The sequence below is a fragment of the Myripristis murdjan genome, chromosome 18, assembly GCF_902150065.1.
Source record: "Myripristis murdjan chromosome 18, fMyrMur1.1, whole genome shotgun sequence".
Classification (NCBI taxonomy): domain Eukaryota; kingdom Metazoa; phylum Chordata; class Actinopteri; order Holocentriformes; family Holocentridae; genus Myripristis; species Myripristis murdjan.
Genome location: NC_043997.1, coordinates 13,351,899 through 13,379,674, shown reverse-complemented (window position 1 = coordinate 13,379,674; position 27,776 = coordinate 13,351,899). Strand labels below are relative to the sequence as shown.

The 27,776-nt window shown below is 41.6% G+C and overlaps 1 protein-coding gene across 2 annotated transcripts in view; it reads right to left on the bottom strand.

Annotated features, from left to right (window-relative positions):
- rbpjb (recombination signal binding protein for immunoglobulin kappa J region b) overlaps positions 1 to 27,776 on the bottom strand; it is a 60,846-nt gene that overhangs the window by 12,928 nt on the left and 20,142 nt on the right. For both annotated transcript variants that reach the window (XM_030075901.1, XM_030075900.1), the window contains exons 2-4: positions 16,834 to 16,872; positions 5,084 to 5,179; positions 64 to 229 (exon numbers count right to left, since the gene is read on the bottom strand). In XM_030075901.1, the coding sequence (XP_029931761.1) occupies positions 64 to 229; positions 5,084 to 5,179; positions 16,834 to 16,872 (301 nt within the window). The remainder of the gene's footprint in view (positions 1 to 63; positions 230 to 5,083; positions 5,180 to 16,833; positions 16,873 to 27,776) is intronic.

Genomic DNA, 27,776 nt, shown 5'->3' with positions numbered 1-27,776 from the left:
CAGTGTGTATCTTCGTACCTTTTTGTGTGGGTAAGTGTGTGTGTGTGCGTGTGTGTGTGTTACCTTTCCCTCTAAGTTAAGCTGTTGCATCTCTTGGTCGCTGTTGCCGATGCCGATGAAAGCGCAGGGCTGCGACTCCTGCTCAGAACAGCCGTCTCGCTCCATCTGCTCCTTCTTTTTCTTCCAGCCGCTGCCCATCAGGTACACACAGGGAGGGGGGCAGAAGAACCTGGACACACGCCCAGACATACATGACTTGTTAGAGAAGTGGGACTGAATGTTGTTGGCTTCGAATTCCCAGACCACCTGGCAAAAATCTGGGTGCAGGATGAGATACCGTCTCCTTTTTCGTCAGTAATTATCAGTGACGCGCTCCTCAACAAGGCACTAAGCCCCAGTTGCTAAATTGGAGCCGCTCAGTGGCCAACAGTACAAGACTGTGGCTGTGCTGAGAAGCTCCCACATGAGAATCAGTGTGTGAATCATCCTCCATCCTCCAGAAACTAATCCCTCAGCCAGTTACTGTAAATGTGAATGTGCTCTCTGTCAGCCTGCCTCATTAAAATATATATCAGCTTCAAGATAAATCATAAAAATGTAAAATAAGAAATATATAAATTTACATATAGTACATATAAATGTATATGAATTAAAAACAAAAAAAGAAACGACATGTGCATGGTTGGCAAGTGTATGACAAAGTGGTAAGGATGAACTTGTGTTCAATTTTCCTTAAAAATACTGACCCTAGCTGAGAAACTATATTAATTATGCTTGAAACCTGTTTCAAAAATAAAACTGGCTTATATTATGGAAATTCAGTCCAAACACAAACCACTGACAAAAAAAAATCTAATACCCATGTTTAATAGTATGGATGGTGCATCTTTCTTTTTATACCACTAGAGGGCAAAACTGCACCAAGCTACAACCAAAGAGTCCAACTATCTATGAACATACAGTATCTACAACTTAACTAAACACTCTGTCCCAATCTGTCAGGTTTAATTTAGCAGATGCTACTGTGATCAGTTCAGCATGGAAAATCTGTGCATAACAAAAGAAATATAAACCAGTACCACAAATAAAATGTACAAACAGGGTTTCTTCAGATTTTCCACTCCAAGATGCCATACTTTTCCAATCTACTTGCTTGAAAAATGTTCTCATAATTTCTTGCAGAATAACAACTACATCAAATGTGGCTGACACAGAATATTCTATAAATTCATTTTTTAAAGTTGTATTACTTTAATATTTTCCAGTTTAAGACTTTCAATGTGCAGATAACAGGGATTTTTGATAAACCAAGCAAAGACATGACACTGACATCTTACATTTCAGCCAGGACAACTTGTCTTGTCAAGCAAACTAAAAAGGGAAGAAAAAGCGTGTAAATCAAATTTGACAGAAATCCCCTGCATTTCAAAAGGAACAAAGGGAGGGAGGCTGATGTAAAATCAACTCATCACAGAACTAGCAAACTTCAAATGACTTTCTGTGTGTCAGTGTAGAACGGGAAAGTGACCCATTTCGCAACACCAGTCTCTGTGGGTGTTTGTCTACTTTCACCTCCTATAAAAAGAGAACAGAGAGAGACAGCGAGAAAGAAAAGACAGAAAGAGAATGCCTACCTAAACCCTCTACTCACTAGGTTTGCCATGCATAGGCTCATGTGTGGCACACTGCCATAATATCAGCACAGCCACCACAAAAGTGGTTGTACATAGGCTATAGATGTATAGAATTGATCTAACTCAAACTAAAACAAAAAGCTGGCCACACGTTATGTTCTCTGTCACATCATAAACTAATGCAGACTCAGCTGTGAAACAAAAGTGAAACTTAAAATTCTGCAGTCGGCTCACAACTGGCACATGTTAATGCCCTTTTCCACAGCACAGCAAGAAACAAGAACTAGCCCAAATGGGAGCGCACACAGGAACTGGCGCTAGATCCGGTTCAATTTATCATTTCCGTTTCAACCAATTTCAGTAGGAACCTGTGACCGTTCCATTTATGACAATTGATGAGTGACAATTGATGACTTAAGTGGAGAGGACACTTACGCTTCCACTGAATGTCATCATCTGACAAAATGGCCATGAGATCTTGGACGTCGTTGTTACTCTATGGTGTTGCGTTTTTCTGCATTTGGATTGTTTGTATGCTCAACGGGTTACAACAAATTGCTTCTGCTTCGATGCAAATTTACTACCAGCTCTCAGCAACGCAAATATGTATAACCAATCATGTTAAGTTGTCCTGCCCACAAGGTCCTACTGGTTCCTGTGAGTCCCAGATGTTGAGCAGGGACCAAAAAAAAAAAAAAAAAAAAATCAACTGGAGCTGGACCCTTGGTGAACGGGAAATCCAAAGTTGCTGTATTTAGTGCCAAAGAAAAGCCAAAAGGTTACTTAATGTTGTAGTGGAAAAGGCCTTACTAACTGTAACTGGGAACTTGAACACTTTTAAGCTACATGTAATACTGCCCAATACCCAGAATGAAATTTTACATGAATGCAGTTCAAATAATAGTATATTGTCACTGTTCACCATTACATTCAACCGTACACACTACTGTCACTGTAAGTAAGGACAGATCATTAATTCATAACCAACAACAGGCTCTGATATATTGAAAATCCTGGAATCTCACCAAGCTGTTAAGCACAGGGAATAAACAGAGATGAAGCAGATGAACTGCAGTCCAACTGTGTAATACACAGGACTGAAAACAGTGAAAGCTGGAACTGGGAGGCTGAGCAGATAATAGTTTTGGACAAATGGACCTTAAAAGTAAAGCTCTGTTTTATTTGACTGCAACTGGCATGGATGGAAAAAAAAATCTGTAGTTGTGTGTTTGTGTATGTTTGTGTGCGTGCATATGAGTGTGTGGAAGTGTCTGCAAGTGCGTGCATTTCCCAGGAGTGTCGAGCTGGCTAACCCTCACTACCCTTGGCCTCAATGGTGTCACTTTAACTGGACGAGACAGCCGACATCAGCTGAGGAATTCAGCTCGATCTCAACCGCTCGCTCGCTTTCTCTCCCTCCATCCTTCCTTCCCTCCTCTTGTGCTCCAACTCTCTTAGGTGTCTCCGAGTTGGCCCGCAACAGCTGATTTACCAAGAGATAGGCCTGATGAGATTGCAGGCAGGGTTACAGCTCGGCCAAGAAAACAGGGGGAGGATGGAGGGAAGGAGAGAGTTAAAGAGTGAGGGAAGGTGGGGGGCTGGACAAAGTTTGACAGAGAAAGAGAGAAAGAGTCAGAAAGTCAGGGTAGTTATAGAAAGAGTCTGAGGGAGAAAGAAAGAGCTGGAAAGTTCAAGAGTGCAGGAGAAAGTGTGTTACAGAGGGAGAGTAAGAAGGAGAAAAGTTTGAGATAGAAAGCAGTAGCTGAGACTACTAACCAGGGTCCACCAACCCCCCCACCAGTTACACCAGTTCATCAATTTACCAATATATCATGCCACTATCTGCCTGTTTTTAAACATCATGTCTGTCTCTAGCTCTTTTTCTTTTCTTTTTTTTTTTATTTAAGATTTTTAATATTGTTTGGCAAGAACTGTGTTCCATCAGCTCTTTTTATTATGTGCGTTTTGCCATATCAGATGAAAAATGCTTGATGGAAAACAGCAAATGTTGAACAAAATGCAAAAAAAAAGAAAAAAGAAAAAAAGAAAAAAAAAAGTGACTAAAAGTTTAAACTCTTGCTTGAGGGGGAAACTTTTTATTTGATTGAAAGAAAAAGGATAATTTGCAATGGACAGTTGACGAATAAAAATGGGCCATGCGCACAGAATTTAATCACATTACTGGTTACTCTTTGACCTCTGACCTCACACACAGCTGCTGTCATGGCGGACGGTGGCAGCATCAACAAGTACCGGTGAACAGATGAAGAAATGAAGACATTCCTTTGATTCATACATGCAAAGAATGGAAAAGTAATATTTGAGATGGGAAACAGCAGTGCAATGTGACTACTTATCAAGATTTGGGTGAAAGGTTTGTCTGTCCTGTCTTCAAACCGTCCTGTGCACCTCAGAGGGTTTTAAAAAGAATCAAACCTGTGCTCTTTTGTCCCTGAACCTCTGCACCCGAATCCTCTAATCTCCCCTCCTTCCGGCCCTCTGCGGCCTTCACCTGAATGATGCCCCTGTGGAGAGAAGACCTCCACTCATTTCCTCCTCTGACCTCTGCGGGTATGGAAGGCCAGAGGGGTCAAAATACCCACACCACATGGAGGCAAGCAGGAATGTGTGGGTCTCTCATTCGGTCTTAAGTTCTTTTTCGCCTTAGCCTGATCCCTTTTGACGGTTCATAAATAAAGAAGAGTGGGAGGAACAGCATGAACAAAAACAGGGAAACAGATTCAGGACAGGAATAAAGGTTCTTGCATGATTTGATTCTGGGTCAGTGTGGACGCATATGGCTCCAAGGGCAAAGGTGTAAAAAAAAAAACGCTAAGAGTCATTGTGTCCATGCAGGCACACCAAATACATTGACAAACACAAACACTTAGCTAGAAGCCTGAACACGTCAGTATTGATTGTTTGGAAATATCACATCATGAGCCTGGTGTTTCTGTGCACAACTGCCAGCACAGACAAGGAGCTGCTGGACAAGGTTAGGCAAACAAGGCAAAGTTATTTGTATTTTTGCTTCACATTTCTGTTAGTTCACTCCAGGGCAGATCTGTGTGCAAGCAGTGTACTAAACCAGGGATGCACCAATTGCTTTTTTTTTTTTTTGCTCTAATCCTGACGACCAATTTTTAAAAAACCTTATCAAAATTTTTGCCTGTCCTATTATTTAAAGATGTCACATTAAAAAAAAAAAACTCTTTCTTTTCCAAACAAAAATAAAGTGCAAACTCGAACAAACTCAAAAGTCTGTTTTTTTTTGGGGGGGGGGGGCACATACATTTAGTGGCAGACTGGACAAAAGGTTGTCACCAGTCAACTGCTAAAATTGTCCTGTTTCTCTCGATCAGCTGATGCGTGCCCATACTCAACAACAGGCCTGAGAGTACTGGTGTTGGTGGATACCAGGAAGGAGCCAATGTATGTAATTCACCCACCTTTTCTCATTGCCGTAGGATTTCTGTGCAACTTTTGCATGCAGGATCAGGACAGTCTGGTCGCCCCGCTCCTTCAGGTAATTCCTCATTGCTTCTCTGTTGGCAGACAATAAGGAAAAGAGGGGAGAGAGAAAAGAGTGGAGGAACAGGAAGACAGGACAGAGAAAAAGTTTATTAACAACAGGACATTATGCGATCAGGCAGATGACATGAAGAGATACTGGGTGTGTCGGGCCTTAAAGATAAAGCACAGGGAGACGGAGGGGGATCATCTAGCCGGGTTTTTAAAAAGGCAGCAATTTGGAGTGGATGGGCGGAAAATACAGCGGCATAAGTGTGAAGTATGGATTGAGAACTTACACAAATACGTGTACGCACTCGTACACTCGCAGTGACCCCTGCAACGCCCTGGAGCCTGCATGGTCTGCTGGCCAAAAAGCTGTATTCTCCCCAGCTGGGTTCATTTGGGGGGTTTGAACTGTTAATGAACGGCTCAGAGGGACAGCAAGGAACACGGGGAGGAACACTGGGGGAGTTGGGGGGTGGGGGTGGGGGTAAAGGCGAGAAGAGGAAAGGAAAAAGAGAAAAAAAAAAAAAAACCCAAAGCGCTGAGCTCACCACCAAAGAATCCTCATGTCAAAATGTTGCAAGGTCTGTGCTCCAATTACTTCTGTCAACTAAGCCAAAACCTCCCGCCACCCCGCACCTCACTCCCGTAGACACACACACACACACACACACACACACACGGGCAGAAATTACTTCAACATTTCTGGAACCAGTCGAGCTCATGATGGGTCGAACAGCAGGGGTCAATGCGCAATAAAGACACATCACACGCATGGAGATAGCACACATTCACCCGTTCACCCTCCACACACAACACTTGCACAGATGTCAGCGACACCTGACACGCCGGGGTGCTCTGAGGGTTCTCCACTCAGACACACACACACACACACACACACACACACACACACACACACACACACACACACACACACACACACACACACACACACACACACAGCTTTCCACTTGCCATGCAATAGCGAGCCGCAGGCTCGGGTTAGACTGTCCTTTGTTATGGAAAGCAAGGGCCCCCAAGACACGAGAGGGATGGATGGGGAGTGAAGAGGGTGTGTATGTGCGAGTGTCTGTGTGTGTGTGTGTGTGCGAGTGTCTGTGTGTGTGTGTGTGTGTGTGTGTGGGTGGGGGCTGAGGTGGGTGGGTGGGGTTGGCAGCAAGGATGAGGAGGAAGGCCGAGAGGGGTTATGGCTTATCCGTCTGGCAGAGAAGGGCCGGGAAATGTTTCATATCCTGTATCATGATGTGGATGAGAAAATGATTTTCCAAGTAAAACCTGCTATTTGAATCTCTTCACAGAATTAAAACATGCGCTGTAATAATTCTGTATTTTCTAAATTACTGAATCAGTTTGCAAGGGTGAGACAGTGCAGATATCATTATAGGAATGCAACAGTTTCAAAGCTATGCACTTCTGCTAAAACCATTTCAACACCTGGAGGTGAAAATTAGACTGTGTACACTGATCGAGAAAGAAAAGGGGCGTGCGTGACTCGACTCAAAGCCAGATGCAGAACCTTTATTTGATTCCAAACTTTCTGAATTATTTGCATGATAGTGTTTGAAGCTGAAATCTGTAGCTATCCACATGCTGTCTCCAAAAGCATCAAACTACAACAAAGATATGATAACATCTTAGGTCTAGCAGAATGAAAATGTCATTGGCCAACCAAGTAGTGCAAAAATTAATGGATTATTTATTGAAGTGTTGAAATCTGAAAGTAATATAGCTTGGCATGATGTAAATATGTCAATGTGACTGCAGGTTTACAGAAACAAGGATTGTGTGTTTCATTCAGGTTGTCCAAAAATGATTTTTCCTGTAGCAACAGCTAATCTCCCTCTATCTGTGTGTAACTGGAGCATTTGCAGTTGAGGTGCAACAGTGGACAATGACATCCATCCAGGGGCTTTTTTAGGGAGTTGTTCCTCATCCGATGTGAGTGTCTAAGGACAGAGGATGTTGTATTCCTGTAAACCCCCGTGGGACAAATTTGTAATTTGTAATTCTGGGCTATATAAATAAATAAAATTGAACTGAATTGAATTGAATCCATTATCGGTGATGAATAGAATCTATGGTTGTTCTGCGGTGCCCTGGCAGCTCATTGGATAAGAGCACATACCACATACTAAGGCTGAGTCCTGATCGCAGCGTCCTGGGTTTGAATCCAACTTCAGGCCCTTTGCTGCCTGTCCTGTCTCTCTCTCTCTACTGTGACTGTCAAATAAAAGCAGAAATGCCTAAAAAAAACCAATAAATAAATAAATAAAAATCTATGGTTATTCTGCAGATTCTTCCAGAATGTTTTTTTTCCTCAAGCCAAAATAGAACCATAATGCGCCCTGAGAAGCACAATTTCCTTGGTCAATAATGCCCATTTTCCTCCTAGATAAAAGCCTCTATTTAATTTTTGATGTGAATGACATGAATTATGCAGTCAATCGCCCAACCGTAATCTGCTGCTGATTAATCTGGTTTATGCTGTAGTGTCTCTGTTCTGAACAAACTTTATTGACACAGTCAACCAGGCCAGGTGCCACTCACCCGGCATGCAGTTTGATACTTTCAACACGTCTCAATAGCGTATGGCGAATATGGAGTCTCCAGCCACATTAGCAACATTTGTTCTTCTTTGATTTAATGCAATAAAATGAATAGTCATTGAAGCTTGGGAACCTATGGTTGTTCTAATAAATAACAACCTGCCTCTGATGCTCAAGGGTAGGCTCAACTCACAAGCATCCCATATGCACACAAAAACACACAAAAACACAAAAACACACACACACACACACACACACACACACACACACAGCCCAGGAACACCCCTGAGCCCATATTCTGACTGATTACTTAGGGAACACACAGTACAAACCCAGTGATGTCATACCTGCAGGGCACATGTCATTGGACACCTCTGACAGCGCCTGTGACCTGCCAACCGGTGGCATCACAGATGGGGAAAAACAGAGTGTGCGCGCGCGCACACACACACACACACACACACACACACACACACACACACACACACACTTATACACTGCAAACGTCTAAGAATGCTAGACTTTTAACACAGCCCACTAATATTCCCATCAGGCCATCTTCCAAAGTGCAGATACTGCCTGCACACTTTTCATCAGGTTTCATCAAGTATCAAGTCATTTACCTCATATCATTAACTGCTGTCTCTTCCAAAGTACCTCAAACAATAGGCGCCTATACAGCATCCCCTATTGATCTAATGAGACATGATGAAGGTGAAGGAAGTACTACAACAATAAGGGCGGTTTCTGTATAATCAATGTCTGAGCAGGAAAATGGGCCACCATTAACTGTCAGAACAGCTTCAGTGGACCTTGGCAGACACTGTGTCTAAGTATCCGATACCACTGGAGAAAAATCAGACATGCATAAAATCTTTATGGAATTCCATCTCAGGTTTTACAGCGACAACATTATTTCTGGATAAATTCCCTCATTTGCAACCGCTTGAGAATCTGTGAGATGTAAAGAAGATGGACTCCTGGTCAGACGTAAGAAGTAGCTGTAGGTACACAGGCTCAATTTAAATAACTGTATCAGGACCAGTTCAGACAGGTTTAGCTTTAGAGGGGGCGTCAAGCAATTTCATGAATCACAAACATCACTGGTCATATTAATCCCATTCGAATCGACCATGTGTTTGTTTACTTTTACTCAGACGACCTTAGTGATAATTACAGCGAATTACCTGTTTTTTGTAAAATTCAGGACCTCTGATAGTTTTAGCCCCATCCAAAAGGAAACCTATTTAAGAAACTGAATGAAGGTGTTTTCAGGAGAAAAAAGCATCCTTAAAGAATACTGTGTGCCCTATTTGTTCACTTATTCGACATGTTTTCAGCTGTCTTCGAGTCATCATGTGGCTGTGTGTGACGCATATATCAAGGGACTAGCAACTCCCGGTCTCTGTAATATTGAGCAGAAATTCCCGAGATTCTAATCCCATCCAAATGGATATATGAAATTACAGACCTCCTGTGTCAGTAATTAAAACTCAGACACTGTTCAGGAAAACAATCCTCAGAAAATGGGGCTTAATTCAATATGTCAGAAGACCAACATTTTTACCACTGCAGAATATCCCAGAACTGTTGAGGGTATCTGACACAGCCCTGGCCTGTGATTACCGCTGCTTTCATCAGACCTCAAATCATTCAAGACCACTGTGGATAGATTTGGGTTAGGGTGGGGTTAGAAACCAAGACAGAGAGGCTTCACCACGAGATGAAGCCATCACTCACAGTGAATCTTTATGTAGCGTCATTCACTTTGCCCTGTCAGGCCCCGATACTCATTTCACAGCTCCCTAAAATAACTCCAGGATCGATAACCAGCACAGCCTACAGTCTGCAACAATCAAATTAAATTCTAGCAGTCCATTTCTCAGGCAGTGGTTGATGCTGATGTCCCAGCTTGGGAAAATTCTACGGTAGGGGAAACGCACTTGTCATGGATTTGCTGTAATGGCCCAGGCTTCAAGTTATGAATGAGCCTTGGCTGTCAAGCAGGCATGACAGGTTGTTTCAAGTCTAGTCTGTTCAACACTAAAGGGAAACAGACAGAGATGCAAGGGCTGAGAATTGACGGCACATACCAAAGTCATCGGGATGATGATACAAGTGGAGATAAAAAGACAAAGGAGGACAAAGACTTGTTCTTTCACTCTGAAATACTAAAGTACGAAAAGTACGATACAAAGTACAAAATAATTCCTGATGACATCTATAAACAACACTACTGACTGAATGTGTTAAACAATGTGCTGGTTTTGAGCAAGTTAGGCACAAATTATTAATATTTACTTCTAAGGCTAATTTAAATCGCAGCCATATATGGAGCAGCGATGTCTGCTAACAAGATGTGCTGCTTTTTTTTGCTGAATATCGGGAGTGACCACAGGTATAATAAGTGTTAAGTGTCATGGCTTAACAGTCAGAGAGGATTTATCTGTGGCAGTGACGAGCTGATAAAGAGATTATCCAGATGACTGGCTTTGACAGTAAATAAGTAAAGCAGGAGGAAATGCGTCAACAGCATTATGCCAAAGAGGAAAAATGATTTGATCAGCAATTGACAGTAATGACACACCAAATATATTAGGTGCTGATTACTACAATTTAAACCTACATTAAGCAATATTACATGCAGTTTTTTTGAGAGTGGTGCAATATCCAATGCAATTTATAATACTGCAATGTGAGAGTCATCACTGTGGGTGCTCTTTCCACCACATAGCCAGCCTGTTGTAATTTCCTGGTTTTAGGCCTGTATCGACCTGAATGAGCTTCTCTGCCCTCCACTTCATTCAAAGCGGCGTTGAAAACCACACATTCAGCAGATAAATGTATCTAAATTTTAGATCAGTTGTGCGAGTAACTCTGTCACTGCAAACAGCACTGCAGCGACAGAAAATTTTCACAAAATAATGCAACCATCCAGTCCAACAAGGCCCTTGTTGGAGTATTTGGGTCTTGGATTACCAAGACCTAACAATTGTTATGAAATTTGCCATAGTAATGATGACAAAGTTTAATCTGATCAAATAATTTTCAGGTTTTTTTTGTTATTTTTTTGAATCTCCATAGAAACATGCAATGCATACAATGAACTACATAAAAAAAGGCTCAGAGATAAACAGCAAGAAAAGCCAGCAGAAACAGGCTTCGGGGCAAGTTTGAAAGTTGGCCTCGATGTTACCCCTGAGAAACCACTGGCTGGTGCTGAAAAGGTCGGTAAGGCCAGCGATGCAACTCAAGATTTTTTGAGCGAGGAAATGCTTGCAGAAATAAACAACACAGTGAGCCAAAAAGTCAAAAATCTATTAAGATGTTCCTGGAAAGAATTTCTTTTGAGATGAAACAATACTGGTGCAATAGTGAGGACACTATTCCCTAAAAAAAAAGTTGCCTACTGTATGACTCATGCGATCAGAATATACAAAACATCGTTGAAGATGAGGCTTTGATGTAAACTATCAACTTGAACGAGAGTTTCTGAGAAGACAGAGAAGGCACACAGGATTAAACTAATAATATTACCAAAGATCAGTGACGGTGAAGGGAGAAAAAGGACATCTAGGTGACCACCAATGTATTAAAACACTGACACATACAAACCACTTGACAGAAAATAGGACTTTCCCTCAGGCTTTAAGGAGAAGTGAGAGAGACGGTGACCAGCGCAAAGCTCAACTTCCTATGTGAGAGCAGCAAGCAGACACACACACACACACATACATATACACAACAAGAGAGCACACACAGATGTGTCTGGCACTGCCCAATGCCCACTGTATAAAAACAAAAGAGAAAGGATAACTTACACTCATAGTCAAACTAAAACACCAGTGAGATGACAAATTGTGAAAAACAAGGAATCAACGCTGTGAATCAAGTGATTTGAGGCAGGATGTGACAAATATTGGCATTTCACCCTCCAGTGAATCAGACGAGCAGACACACGCACAAAACCGCATCCACAGGCATTATGAAATCCAGCACGCAACACATGATCAGCAAAGAAAGGCGAGGGCAATGCAGCTGAGCAACCAGAGCAGAAAACAAACTTTTTATCTATGGTCCTGGTGGTTCACCAGTCACTTTGAATATTTCACCAGCCATGTCGATTTTTAAGAATGGAGTAAAGATGAAGCTCAAGATGTTGTTTGCCACAATTGCAATTACTCAGCTTTTGCTCGGTGGTTGGTGTAACCAGCTGAAGAGCAAATTAGGACACAGAGCAAGCATCAGAAGAGCGAGAGCAATAAGTAACAGGTTCATTTTTACTGGCATTTACTTTGACAGAGAAATCCTCCTAAAGGGTATTTATTGGTCCCATGTGATTGTTAGGTGTCAAGACTGTTTTATAGTTCTGCGTCAAAGTGTAGCTGCACCTTAGTTTTCTACGGAGTTTAAAATATTTGTAGATCTGCACTGGTGGGTCTGCACATAGACTGACAGCAGTGCCAAGTTTTAATTAATTCTGTCCTCGCAAAGCACATAAAAACTGAAACAATCGCATTTACAATGTTTAAAAAAAAAAAAAAAAAAAAAAAGAGCATCCACTGGTGGAGAAACTGCTGGGGTCCAGAACATTTTGGGAAATTTCTTGCCATCAATTTTGTGACATCTGGCTATATTTATGATTTTGATGTGTTGTAAAAATAAACATATTTGCAAACCTCCTCAGCTTGTCTCTCCTCAGCTGGCTCCATTTTGTCTTTACTACGAGTGGAAATCAACCACACACTGAACATCAAAGCTCCCACAGTAATTATTATGCAATGTTTCAACTGTTAGGGTCTCCGTCAAGCTAAGTTCGCCTGATGGACAGCTTTGATATTCAGTGTGAGGATGATGTTCTTCCAGTAACTTGTATCTGTGTCCTGCTGTGTCCTGCTGTGTCCTGGGCCCAACGTGGGTTGGATGTGCACACGATTTTGAATCTTCTACCTTGGAAATCAACCGCAACTGGTGCTGAAGCAATCAATAGCCCTCTGACAGAAAATTAAGATTATAATTTTAATAAGTGGTTTATCACTTCAATAAATTATCAAGTAAAAATACCAAAGAGTTGCTGGTCACAGCTTCATAAACACTGAGGTTTGCTTGCTTTCTTCTATTTCATATTATTATAAAATAAAACTTTGGGGTTTTATGGCTGCTGGTCAGGCTAAGTACATAATTTTGAAATTTTGGTTTTGGCCCTGATAATATGTGATTTGTCATTATTTTTAACATATACCATTAACATAACCTAAAAGTGGATTAATCAAAGTAATGAAATCAATAAGTTGCAGCACTAACCACAACCATGGTGGAAGGACAAAGAGGTCAAGTGGACCACAGTTGTTGCGGCCTAGCATCGCCCTGCATCTACGCACAGTTTCATTTTTGGAGAGATGAATGTGAGCTACAGCGGAGGCCTTGGTGTGATGCACAGGAACCACAGACACCTGCTGCAACACTTTGATGAAGTAGGTGTGAAATGGCATTGACTTCAACTGTTACAAGGCCTAGGTACCAGGTGAGAAGAAGCATACATCGTTTCCTGGTAATGGCATTATGAACAGAATAAATTTGGCCAGTGCTAAGCTAAATAGTGTGGATGGTAATCACTGATCCTGAGCTACAGAGGAGACAGAGACAGATGGGAGACAGACAGATACAGATAAAGATGACAGAGAACAAGGAAGGAAGTGCTTGACAAGCAAGATACAAAGAGTCAGACAGATTTCGAAAAGGGAAGAAGAACATTTAACAGGCAGAGTGGGGTCAAGGTATGTGCAGAATGTGTGTGTGTGTAGCAGGGTAGAGGGACCGAGCTAAGCTGGACTACAGATGCAGCAGGGCAGACAGGCATCTGTCATGTACATCTGGCACAGCATCTACAGCACAGAGGTCCACCAAAACACACACACAGAGCAGGGGCACACAAATACACGTGTGCACAGTGAAACAGCTTAATTAGGATAATCAAACTGCGCCCCAGTGCATCACAATAGGTAGATTACACACATCTGTGGTGCACAGCTTGAGTTAAGACGTCAACTATCAAACACTTGGGATTCCTCACTCAACCTTTTTTTGTACTTTTTTTTTTTTTTTTAACGTAAGGCACCTATTAGTATGTTGTTTTTAACAGAGTAAATACATATGTTTTAACTGCCCTGAAGATCTGTAATCTCTTCTGGATATTCTTTTTTTTTCCTTTCATTTAACTTATACCGGTGTGCAAATAAGCTCAAACTGAAACTTTCAGATCTAGGACAAGAGGTCAACACGTAAGCCACTGTTCAGCGTTTAATGTCTAACTTCCTAAAGGAAGTTGTAACCCTGTGAAATTCTGATGAAGAAAAAGTGGTCTAGAATTTAATGACCTGATGCATAATAAAGTACTGTCAGCAAAATCAAAATTAAAGCAGGCGAGGACATTTTACTACATTTAAAAAACAGTGCGAAAACAAAGTGCTGCATCTTGTCATTTTGTGCCACAGGTGTGGGATGCCTGTCTGCTCAGAACATCAATGGTCCTTGGAAACAATGAGCAAAGTCATTTAAAATTCAGCCAACTGAATGTCAACAATGAGAGCAGACAGCAAATTGTGAATGTACAGCATTGTGACAAAATTTTCACATGGGGAAAACAAAATCTACCTATTACACAATCCAGAAACTGCAAAAATGTACAAAACACGTGAATGCTAAAACATATTTTGGAATCATGACGAGAATCCCACACACTGCCTCTCGAGCTTCCCAACTTTATTAAAACAGACATCTTGATCCACTCAGGATCTTCCTCATTTTAAAACATTCAAATGGAGGCTGGCAGCACGCTGCCACGCTCCAGACCAAAATAAGTCGTTAGAGTTGCTTATCAGTCGGGCATTAAGGGTTTTTGACAAAGAAGTTGATAACTGACAGGCAGTTTCTATGGAGCTGCTCCTACTGAGGCGATGGATTCTGCAGAGCTGGTCCTTCCTCTGTTCCTCTGTTCGGGGAGCCGCCCCTTCAAGGGTTTATTCTCCAAAGCAACAGAGGAGGCAGCGGATCCAGCCAGTGTGCATGTTCATGTCTGGCTGTTTTTGTTTGTGCATGTGTGTATGTGTCAGCATGCATGTGTATTAATGTGTCTGCCAGTCTGTGCTCAAATCTGTGTGTGTTTATCTGCGTGCATGTGCATGTGCGGTCGTTTGCCTATGTATGTGTGTCATGTATTGTATTTCCAGTCGAATAGCCTTCCTGACAGGGCGGCCCTGCAGGACCCGGAGCTTTAGCTGCCCTAAAAAGCCCCTACAGGACCTTGCAAGATTTTAGCTGTCTCTGCTGCTGCCAGAGAGAAAATCACAGAGCCACTGCCTTGGGAGGGGCAAAGGGGGGACAAGTGGGTGTGAGTGAACGTGCAGACATGAAGACACTGAGCCTGATAAACAGAGATGAACACAAAGAACAGAGCACCATGACATACAGGGGTAGAAAGACATTCACTCACACACACACACACACACACACACACACACACACACACACACACACACACACACACACATTAAAGCAGTTTTGTTCTGTGCCTTTCTGCTGCTGGGTAAAAAGTGTTTTGTGTCTGTCATATTTCTGGCCATCAAAACCATCAGACAAATGGAGGGGCCGGTGCAAGCCAGCGGACTGGCAGCACATGAATGAAGATGGGGACACATCAAAAGGTGCTGGGGCCCCTTTTTCCAAAAACCATGCTCGGCTGTTCCAGGCAATATGCAACCACTCATTTTCCCTGCTGAGCGCCACGCGCGAAGACGAGCACACACACATGCATGTGCATGCGCGCGCGCGCGCATACACACACACACACACACACACACACACACACACACACACACACACACACACACACACACACACACACACACACACACACACACACACACACACCAGAGTGGCGAGATGAAGCTCTAACAAAGAAAAAGACCAACACGCAAACAAGTGCATATACACATATACAGACAAATAATTCCCCCCTAAATATGCACACCAAGCCCCTTACCAAAACACTTGCTTTGACAGTCTGACATACGCATGTGCGCACGCACACACATACACACACACACACACACACACACACACATACAGAAATGCACAGACCTCCATAAGCAAGACCAATCAACTGTCTATGTTAACCCAAATGACTTGGAGCATACATGAGAGCACTGAGTAAAAATCAAAAAGCTTGCTATGCCACTTGTCCAGACAGTGTGTTTGTGTACTGCAAAGCAAAGTTTTGTTCCACACTAACATGTCAGTTACCTTAACCTCTATCAGGGCTGCAATCATAAACAGGAAAACTCTTAAATCAGAGATCCTGGAAAAAGCTTAAAAAAAAAAAAAAATCACATCCAGCCTCACTTGGATGATCTGTAAAAAGGAACAGCGAGTCTTTTTGCTCTGATTCAGTTCATTCATAGAGCAGTGCAACAATATAAAGGACTGTGGAGGATATTCACTCTAAGACACCAGCATATGGCTGCGTCTCTGCCGAGAACTTCCTCTTAGAGCGCTGGCACAAGACACAATGGAAAGGACATTTTTACACATTTCTAGCATTTCTGAAATCAAAGAATATTCTAAAATGCAAAGCACAAAAGCCTATAAGTTAAAAAGATTTCAACTTTAAAGTCATGCGGACTGATGTGCTTCAAATCTCATAGTAAAAGGAGCACCAGTTAAATCCACTAGCTTTCTTGATTCCTAATCACCGAGTAAATGCATTAATATTCATTTTTCAATTCATTTTTTTCCACATTGTTCTTGTGTCGTACATGGAACTCATTATGGACTAAAGTTTTATAGCAAAGTTGAAAAAAATTTTTTTTTTCTCAATATTGATATCTGTGAAGCAAGGTGTTCTTAATTCTTATCAGATTAAGTGTTAGTTTCTGTCATGCATTGTTGTTGAGTGACTGTGAGGAAAAACAAACAAAGAAGAAAAAAACACAAACACACTGATCTCACCAAGACAACATCATGCCCGACATACCATCAACCATGGTGATAGGACGTTAAATGTGCTCTATGCGTGTGCGGGTGTGGGTGGGTGTTTGTGAGAGTGTGTTTTACACTACCTTGTGAGGCGCTGTGGCTGAGGGCGCTCACCGAACTTCCTGCAAAGACATAAGAGCGAAAAGAAAACATGAGTGGGCTGGTTATCAACCACAAACACACACAGTGTAAACATCACATTAACACAATGGGAATGGTATGCTGCGCTCACTCTTTCTCTCTCTCTCTCACACACACACACACACACACACACATACACACAAAGGTAACTGTGGCCTTGACAACTTGCAGTGGCAGAGAGCTCAAACAGAGGCAAGCGACAGGACGTGTAGGTGTGTGTGTGTGTGTGTGTGTTATCATCACTGCAGGCACATTAAAGCAGGTGTAGAGCCACTGAACTTTATTCTATCTCCTCAGGCAGGTCAAACACAGGTCCTGCCTCGACAGTTATAATCTTGTCTTGCCGGTTGCCTTTTGGCTGTTTAATTTATGCAGAATTCAGAGCAACCGCTAGTGTGCAAATTAACCAACAATTCCTAGATCACAAAAACCACAACAAGCCAACAGTAAAGCGCATGAGGGTCAAGACTGTCACAAATTAAAAAGGCATCCAGTGCAGTTTGTGACCACTAGTGGCGTTATAGGGCAAACGAGGAAAACGGGCTTCCTGTTTTGTTTACATAACATGCTGTTGTTCCTGCATGCCATGAGCATGGGGGCGACGTATTACACATACCAACATAAACAATGCAACTTTCAAAATATTCCAAAATAAAGCTTTGCAGATGTGTTTTGAGGTAGGAAATGCATTCAGCATGTTTATTAGGCCTCAGACACACACAAACACACAAAACAAAGCGTGTTTACAAGGAAGGAAAACTAGATTGGGTATCTTTAACAGCAGAGTGGACATCAGACCGACGAGTCTATGATCTAACAAGATCAAGTACTGTTGGTGGTGCAGATAAATACCAAAGAGTGTACACCACAAATACACAGATTAAAAAGGCACCGTCTTCCTGCTTCACTTGGGTTAATGCTGACCTGAATTGTAAAAATGGAATCCAAGTGTATCTGACTTGATAATTTCCTGATGTTTTTTTCCAGTTCAGTGGTGCATAATAGCTAAAGGCAGATCTCACTTGAGCTGAGGTAATATGCAGTATTCAATACTAGAAATACCACAGGGATTTAATAGAGTAAGAACTTGTGTACTGTAAGAGAGATATGAAGTGCTGCGGTAATTCCTGCAAACAACCTGAAGAATCAAAGAGCTTGGGAGATCAACCATGGGCACTGCTGTGTTTGCCTAATGAGGAGATTGAAAATGCTACAAATTTACAATGTGACCGAAAACATGTAAAATGAAAATGTATAAAAACGATTAAAAGCAGCAGCTATGCTATGCAGCATAAGGGAAAACACTGCTCACTCAACTGTCCTCACTAATTGACTGATGGCACATTGAATGGAAGAATAATTTCAGAATTTGTAGTTCAAAAATGGTTAAGAGTTACAGTAATAGTTTAGATTTGCTGAAAAAGGATATTTTGGGCGTGCCCTTTAGTTGTTTCGTGTTCTGATGTTCATCAGGCTGCTACACATGATTGAAACAGGAAGCTCAATTTGACTGTTAGCTCATTTAGGTAACAAGGACACACAATATAGAGGTGAAAGACCATACTATTTGCACCCATCCTCTGAAATTTGACATAAAATATATCCTCTTTGTACAGGAGTCAAGACACACCTCCAGGGAGCAGCGCTTTGTGATGCTGACATCTGCAAAGATACGTACACTGGGAGGCAGACGGACAGGCATGAAGCTCCAGTCAAACATCCAGTGCAATACAATTTACAATTAAAATATTGTCAGCAAAAACAGCAGAGGTATAAATAGTGAAAAGTGAACAAATATCTGATTAGAGAGCTGAGCATGTTTAGCTGTACAATGCAGCTCAGTTTTAACTGTATTTTGCATGTCAGTTTCACCGAACTGCCGGCACGCATTCTAGCTAAATTGTGGTGTGGTAATTTAGAGGACCATCATGATGTCTGCAGAAAAACAAACTCCGCCCACACTCCTTTTAAATTATTTGCTCTGCCCTTAGGGCTCGAGACTAATGGTGTCCAGGCGTTCCAGAGATGGGAAAAAATGTGTTTGGGACATACAAACATCTTCTGTGGGACACTTCTGGGACAAAAGAGGAACCCATGGACTTTATTATCATTATTATTATTTGCCTGTCACTTGACAGGCAGATGACAAATTGGATCGATGGCACATCTATAGAGGCTCCAAACAGTGTTTTCCACTACTGAGTGCTGACTACAACTGAGCGTTTCTTCTCTTGCTGAGACTGTCAGTAATCACTGGCTGTCCCCTTTGTCGACTTAAATGTGAGACCTGTGAAAAATATTATTATGAACTGATCATCAATCATTGCCCCAGTAACGCCAGCAACAACAGTTACTGGTACAAGCTAACCGAACACCATCCTGTGGTGTTCGGTGGTTCCAACAGGTGTCTGTTGGAACAGACACCTGGGTGTCACTGAGCTCTTTAGAGGTTGCACTGACTTACATTATGATGTGTTCAAGATCTATTCAATAAATATTAATAATGGGTGAATGTAAATTATTATATTATCATGATGTGCTCAAATTAATCTTGTGAAATTTATATTTTGGCAAGACACTTGAATACACTTGTTTGAAGGACAAATACAAAAACTAATTTACTACTAATTTGAATGTTGTGTTCTTATGCAAATAATCACTACAGATGACAATAACGAAGTAAAACGGAAAATTTTAGAATTTCGGACAAACTCAAATTTGATCTGAACATATATATGCAATTATTTTTTATTGTCTGCAGTCAAACTCACTGACACTGATGCCATCATACCCATAGAAGGGTGGAGCTGACGGCTGTAAAGTATTTAAGTCAACCTATTTGACAGTTGGATTATTTGCACAGCTACAGGGAGGGCGACCGCTCTGAAACTCCACACCACAGGGGCTCTTTAACCCCTAACCCTTGAAAAATTAAAACAATAAGTGAACTATGTCATCATCACGCCATGCAAGCCCAAAACTGGGGGTTTGTTGCACACATGGTGGTCGATTTCACTCATCTAGCGTACAAAACCTTGAAAAATTTCTCTGTGCATGAGTTCTATCACTGTCCACAGCTCTTTTTAGTTTCTACTGTAGTTTACTCTACCATTGGTCATTTTAAGAACAGTATAATACACCTTTAACCATTAAATTAAATCTAACTGGATGGCCAGGTTCGTGGAAACACTAAGTGCTTGCAGTGCATGACAAATCAATCAGCCAGCACTACCTGAGTCATAGCTGAAAACCTGACATACACTGTGCATTTACCAATGACGTAATAGTCAAAAACACCACATATCACAGAGTAAACACAATACCAGAGTAAAGAGCAATACACCAGTCATGAATCAATTACTTAAGACACATTCAAGTCAAGACAGACAGCTCAGCTTCTCTTTTTTCTTGTACCAGAAATTATTTGGGTAAGGTGGTCTGGCCTATTCAAAGATCTCCCTTAGGGCTGACAGATGCAAACACTATACTCAGAGGATGAAATGAACAAACCAGAGACAAAAAATACCCCGGAAACTGGGGAAACAAAAAAAATGCCCCGGAAACTGGGGAAACAAAAAAAATGCCCCGGAAACTGGGGAAACAAAAAAATGCCCCGACAGAAAGGATGGGAAGATTCATTTTGGTAACATAGTTTGAAAGACTGCACTTGATCTTGGTTTCCTTTTATAAGAGTGAAAATTTTGTCTTTTGGAAAGTCTATGCTTGCCCTATTTCATTTCATTGTTATATATTTTTTGTTTATTAGAATATATGAAATATTTCTTAAGTCTCTTCAGCCCTTTTTTTAAATAAAATTTTTGTTGTCATTGTATTTTAGCACTGTATTTTTAATCAGTGCACCCCACTCCTGTGTTCCATCTTTGCCTAATAAGCTCAACCAAAAAAATCAAATAAAGTGCTGACAAATGCCCCCCATGTTCACTCATAAAAAGGCCTCTGTAGAAAATGCTGGCTTCCTGAGCCTGAACCGTTGAGGGAGTACAAGAGAGAAAAAAGAAAAGAAAGGGAGTGAAAAGTAAAGAGAGGGGAGGACTAGAATAGAAAAATCAATGGCCCGGTTGCTGCCTCTTTCCTCCTTCTCCCTGCAGGTTCCCCTTTCATCACATCCGTCTATTAAGGCGCTACAGTAACACTCGGCTTACAGCCCGTAGCTGGCACAAGGCAGTGGTGGAGGTGCATGAACGCGGCACGTGGAGGTGGCTGTGGGGAGGGGTGTGTGTGTGTGTGTGTGTGTGTGTGTGTGTGTGTGTGTGAGTGTGTGTGTGAGTGTGCGCGTGCACGTGAGAGGCTTTCTGCTGGTGTAGGATGTGGCCGTTTTTGCATACTGGTGCTAAGTTGCATCAAACAAAAACAGAAAGCGTGCTGTTTTAGTTAGTTTTAGGCAAGCAGAAAGTGTGAAAACATCAGGAAGGAAACAAACAGGAACAAAAAGGAAAAGGAGAGGAAAGGCAAAGACGGCGAGAGAGCAAAAGGAGAGCGAGAGAGCGCGATTGGAGCAAGAGCCAGAAGGAGGGAGTGGAGGTGGAATAATTATAGAGGAGGGCAATCAATAAGGTTCCCACAGTGAAACACTGATGCCTCAACTGGCTAATGGATTCCAGACGGCTCTCCTCTCTTTCTCCTCCTCCTCCTCCTCCTAAACCTCAGCCTCTTACATTGCAAAGGGGGAGTGATTCGGAAGGGGGGGGGCAGTGTAGGGATAGTGTCAGGGGTGAGATGAAAGACAAGGCCAAGAGGAAGCGGATGAATGACACGGAGATGAAGTGCAAAGATTTTAGAGGTGGGTATACATACAGAAGGAAAAAAGCAAGGGATGAGAGGCGATGACGGTGCTGCCGTGCCCACACACCATCACATCAAAACAGTCATGGCTGCACTGCCCTGTAATCTGCATTCGCTCACTTATTACTAGTCGCACCACCGCATCTATACATGTACATACAGATTTTCTAGCGTCGGGCCAAGTAAGCTGTTTAAATGTCTTGAAAAAAAAAACATGCATCCAAAAATCAAATGAATAAAAGCCCTGGAGCACAGGGTTTCCTCTCTGTCAAATGCAAAATTAAAACTTCCTACATAAAAATGATGGGTTTTTAACCAAAATTTTAAACTCACGTTGGATTCAGAAATCTTGTTTAAGTTAATTATTCTGTTTAATCCTGCAGGGGAATTGAAGATAACGTGAGCACAGGGCAGGACAATCAAAGGATCCATATCAGGCTACTCATGAGGACTTTCACAATATGATTTATGTATACAAAAGCATGCTGAGTGATCAAAAAGTTCATCCCACTGAACTGTATGGTAACATTAGATGTGATGTTAAAACTCTAAGTAATACTCCTTAAAACGTTTCATGTATTGTTTTGTCAGTTTTTAAATAATAATTTGCTTTGTATTGTCAGCTTAGAAAGTTGTGTCAAATTATACTATCACTACGACATCCTAATAAGACTGTACTGTTTTTTTAAACTAAGGCTGAGAAAATGTCATCATATTCCATGACTTGTCCCAAGAATTAATAACTGAATTTCATGACTTTCCAGACATTTTATGACCCGTGGGAGTCCTATCTATGCAGACGCTAGAAGAGCCCACACTGTCTTAATCTTTTGAGATATTGTTTGGGAAAGTAAAGTAACTATGCATATGCAAGTTCCTGGTCAGAACTTCAGTGGAAAATATCAAACTGTCACGAAAAACCAAACTAACACAGGCTTTCAAATCCACAGTGGCCAAAATTTTATGTTGATTATGCACGTTCGGTATGCATGGCGGTGAGCTCAGTATTCATGTCGCAAATCTCTACTGGTACTGTGAGAGGATAAGGTTGGAGAGAATCAAAGTTGTGGAGATTGAAGAGGTTTTAGCTTTGCTTTCATTCCCCGCAAGGCAAAGCTTTGATAGTGCTTAGGTGACCACTGCAATAGTAGAGCGTAGAACGAGAGCTGGAGACAGACAGAAGTGTGAAGAGATGGGTTTGCAAGTTCTGAGAAAAAACGTCGTCCACATTTCCTTTCACACCCGTGAGATGACTTCAACACACTGACACACACACACAATGTACAAACCACACCAAGATAAACACAACAAACACAGGAAACCACATACGGCATAGTTGCAAAGGAAAACAAAGGCATGTGAAGTGTTGCCTCGGCAGTTTTTTAGGTAGGCAAGGCTCCTGGTGAATTAGCATGTGTGATGGCAAAGGTCACGTTTCAGTGCAGAATTACATACGATTAAAACTGGGGTGAAACATTTAAAAACTCCAGTTGACTGTGCACCAAAACTCAAGTCACTATTGAGATTTAAACCCCTGCAGGAGGACAAATACAGAGCAGTCTCAGCAGCCTGGGCCTTGATACTCAACCAAGCACATTTTAACTATTTTTTATCCGATCATTTAACCAAGCAGGTCATTAGAGAGCAACCGAGGCTCTAAAAAAACAATAATCGGGAAGGGTTCTTCATCGTCCAGCGCCCAAGCCTTCAGACACAAGCGAAGAGTTCATTTGCAAAAACAGTTAAATGCCAAATGTTGTAGTTCTTCATATTACATATTTTCTGAATCCAAAGTCTTACTGTAAGTAATATGCCTTAATATCGCCCACTTGCATGTGACGTGTTTTCAAATTGATTATGGGCAGAGTTGCTGGCAAAGTGGCTTCAGTACTGTCCTCGGCAATTCTCCACTTAATTAATCCAATTACTTGCGTGTCTACTAGTTCTAACTACAATGTATTCCCAGTGCATTTTTGAAAGAATGTGTCTTGTTTTATTGTCATATCGAAAGAAAAAAAATCACAACTCATCGACTGCAGGGGTCTATGAGTGATGACTCCACTTACCAACATTCAGGGGGCAGGCCTAGCATGGAAAATTAAATTGGCCTTTCAATTAAATAACTATCTCATGTTCACACTCAAGAATTACCTTTTGTTCGCTGGGTGCAAAATTAAGGTGCAATACCAAAGACATATTCTGCCAATTCTGTCATGTACTAATAAAAAAAATTTTTTTTTTAGTTTTAGTAAAGATTTCTCGGCTCACTGAGGCTGACATAGGATGGTAGAAGAGAAAGCTCCCACCATCGCCAGACACACACACTGAGATACACACATATGCACGTTAGGCCAGGGGCCAAAAGAGGAAAGGGAAGCTCTGGTAAGAACAGGAGTTTTGTCTGATTTGCTTGCCATCCGTTATCCCTATTCTCTCTTCCCTTCCTCCTTCCTTCCTTCCTCCTACTCCTCACCTCCTGCACACTATCACTGATTCCGCTGGATACAATGGGGGTGAGGGACACTGCAGGCAAATAGGAGCGCTGGCTAACAATCAAGCACAGGATAGGGTTCACCGTGGATGCACCAACTTTCTCAATCCAGACGGCCAGAGAGGGAAATTATTACACAGACACGTGTGCACAGGAACACAATGGGTCTCATTTATCACCTTCAGTATGTGTAAAACATTTAAAAACAAAGCTGTACACTGCCGCTTTTAATCCCTCCTGGGACCACATTTGTCCCATAAATTAAGAACGGTCTGGTTAGTCAGATCGTCTCTGCCATCACAAAGTCAAAGGTTCACTGTCAGTGAGTTTTTGAGTGAGATGCAAACTCCCTCCAACTCCCTCAGGATAAAATCACCAACTGAATGTCTACAATAGGCATAATATAATGGAGATGCTCAGCCCTGTTTTGAATCTGCATAATACTGATTTGATTTTTTTGTGATGTTCTAGTTAGCAGTAGTGTATTTTTGAGGAGCACATGTAACTAAAATAGCACTAGCTAACTAGTCACAACTCATTGCAATGTATGATCACACTAATTTTTTGAGTGAATAATGTCTATTTTGCAAGTTAAAACACTTTCTGCTGGGGCGTACAGGTGGCCCATTGGTGTTTAACACACTGGATACTGAAAATTAGGTAGTTTTGAATTCAAGTCACCACCACTCCTCTCTCTCTTTCTCTCCCACTCATCTCTCCAGTCATTCTAAACCTGATTTTATCCTATTAGAGCATGACAAAAAAAATATGCTGGGCTGGCTACAGAGATCCTACACATTTTCTATTTTAAAATTATTTACTCATGGCCTCAAATTCCTTCATAGGTTTTGAAGCGCATAATTATAGGATGAAGGCTTATAGTAGGCAATGTGACAGTCAGCTAGGCGATATCACTCTAAAACTGATGATTCGTTCACCCACAGCTACCACAACAATATGCAAAATGCTGGTTCAATGCAAAAGGGAACTGAGCTGCCCAACCATAATCATCATGAAACAATAAACAAACAGCTGCGCTAATGTGGTCACTATGATAAATAAAGCATTTATTAGCAAATACATCTGTGCCAACACATAACATGGTTAAAACCTCTTCTCTTAAATTGTTAAGAAAATAGGTTCTTCTTCTTTAACATACAACTTTATGCAACAAGGTGCTCCAAAATCTAGGGGCGCACCAACTTACCAGTAGGGTTGGGTAATATACTGGTATTACATCAACATTATCAACATTATGAGACTTGATACCTGTGATTTTGGATATCATAATATGTTCATGTAATATATGTGTTGTCTCTTCCTGGTTTTAAAGGCTGCTTTACAGTAAAGGGATGCACATTTCTGAACGTAATAGACTGTTCTAGCAGTCATATCCTCATTACTAATGACTGCTGAAAAGAAACATTTTTGTATTTTTTGCAAATATCCTACAAAGCAGTAATAGTAATCCTTTATCCTTTATATTAACCCAATATCCACAGTTATCAGTTACTGTTTTCACAAGAATTCATTTACACAGATACGCCGGAGAGAAAGATGCCACCATGACGACACAACGTCCTGCCGACCATGTATGATGGCACTGAAACATAAAAATATGTCATTGTGCTGGACTAAGCAAATACTACCCCAGATTTTGGTGCCAACCCTGAGCTTTTCAAGCCTGACCTGTAAATGATCAAATTTATTTTCCATAATTTCTCAGGCTTTCAAACCTTGCAGCAAGGCGTCTATGTTTTGGCAGTATCTCATTAGCAACATGATGGGGCCACTAAACCACAAAGCCTACACACTGGTAGCTTACCTTGGCACTACTGCTACGGGGTGTGTGTGTGTGTGTGTGTGTGTGTGTGTGTGTGTGTGTGTTAGTGCCAAGGTCAGTGAAACAGTATGAGACAGGGACAAGCAGTCATTCCATTTAGGCCATGAGCAGTAAGAGGATGTCCTGACTCCGGGCTTTCCAGTGGGAAGTGAGAGTGATATCACTGTTGGCTCCTGTGCTACAGAGATGCACTGATTGTAACTGTAACACTAGAACCAGCGCCGATCAACCCAAGAACTGGCACTTGGATCAGCAAACCAAGCCGCCCTGATGCTGATAATTTAAGGGCATGTGTACGGTGCAATACAAACCTTTCCCAGCGACTGATAATCTTTGATAACCAGCCTGATAACCTTTGGGGCTGGCAAAGAAGACGGGTCTAAAATTGCAAACAGCAAGCTGTGCCAGGCTAAGGTGTCTGTGACAGTGTTGAAAGTGGTGGAAAAGTGATCCAGCTGTATCGAGCCTGGTCAGTCACATGATCAAAATGCAAGAAAGGCTTTTCCACTCACATTCAAGATGATACACACTTTAGTATCTTCTGGTATCTGGCTTTTTTTTTTTTTGTTTTACTACTACTGATCATGGTTACTGTCATTTATTTCTCTGAGGATTGATATTAAATAGTGACTGCAAAATTATTTGAATTGAGAACAACTAACACAGTGTAATTGTGTAATAATATGGCTCACATTTGGCATGACATGTGGCTACCAAGTAGTTTTCCAACTGGCGCTTATGGCTGTTCTCAAATAGTGTTATCGGTGCACCTCTGAACTCAACTCAACCATGTAACCAGGCAGGTCACTTCACAGCAAGCTCTCACACCTGGAGTTGCTGGAGTTGTGACTGAGATAACGTTATAGCAGGAAAAAAAAGCCCGTCCCATGTTGCTGCACATTCTACGTCCTTTTGATCAATTAATGCAGCTCTATCTTAGGAGCTATATCAAGTGCAGACATGAGTTAAATGGTGCTGACTCATCGCTTCTACTCGCCCATGTGCACACACACATACACACACACACATCATTTAGTCACAGACATTTACTAAGTGAAAGGTCTGTATACTGACAGAGCACTTTGAGATCTTCTAGACTGCAAGTTGATTGAGGTAAAACAAGAAAGGGATTAGATATTACTGAGTGGAAAAAGTGTGTTTTCTCTACCAATATTAAGTGAATTTGAGTTCTAGTAGCATTCACTTCTGTACAAGGTAGCATACTAGACCTAATGTACACATTAGTGATGGCAAGGTATTAAAGATCCATCTCGAAACAGTGTCTTCTACAAGTACTGGTTGCTGGCCCAATAACCACATACTGACATGTTTCCAGACATGTTTTAATGCTAATTTTTATTTCCTACAAAAATTGCATCCAGCTCTGCTTACTATTCGCCTTCTGCATCGGTTGCATTTCATTCAATCAGAGGACGATGACAGGCCCAATTCAACAAGAAGAAAGTGAAACCTTTGCTCCAAGTAGAATGCATCTGACAGTCTTAGAGTGTGTGTGAGTGTTTACCTCACCACATTGCCAGCGGGCATTATAACTCAGCCTAAAACTTCCTCTCCACACTGCCAGGCTACAGCCTGGAGCAGAAACTAGGCTACATGCAGTGCCAGCAACCTTTTGCACATCCAGAGGCCATACATGCTTTTTAAATCCTTTTATGTTCAATTTGTTTAGCAAGTTTGGTTAATCACTTATAATATATATTTAATAATTTATATGAAAAGATTTTTTG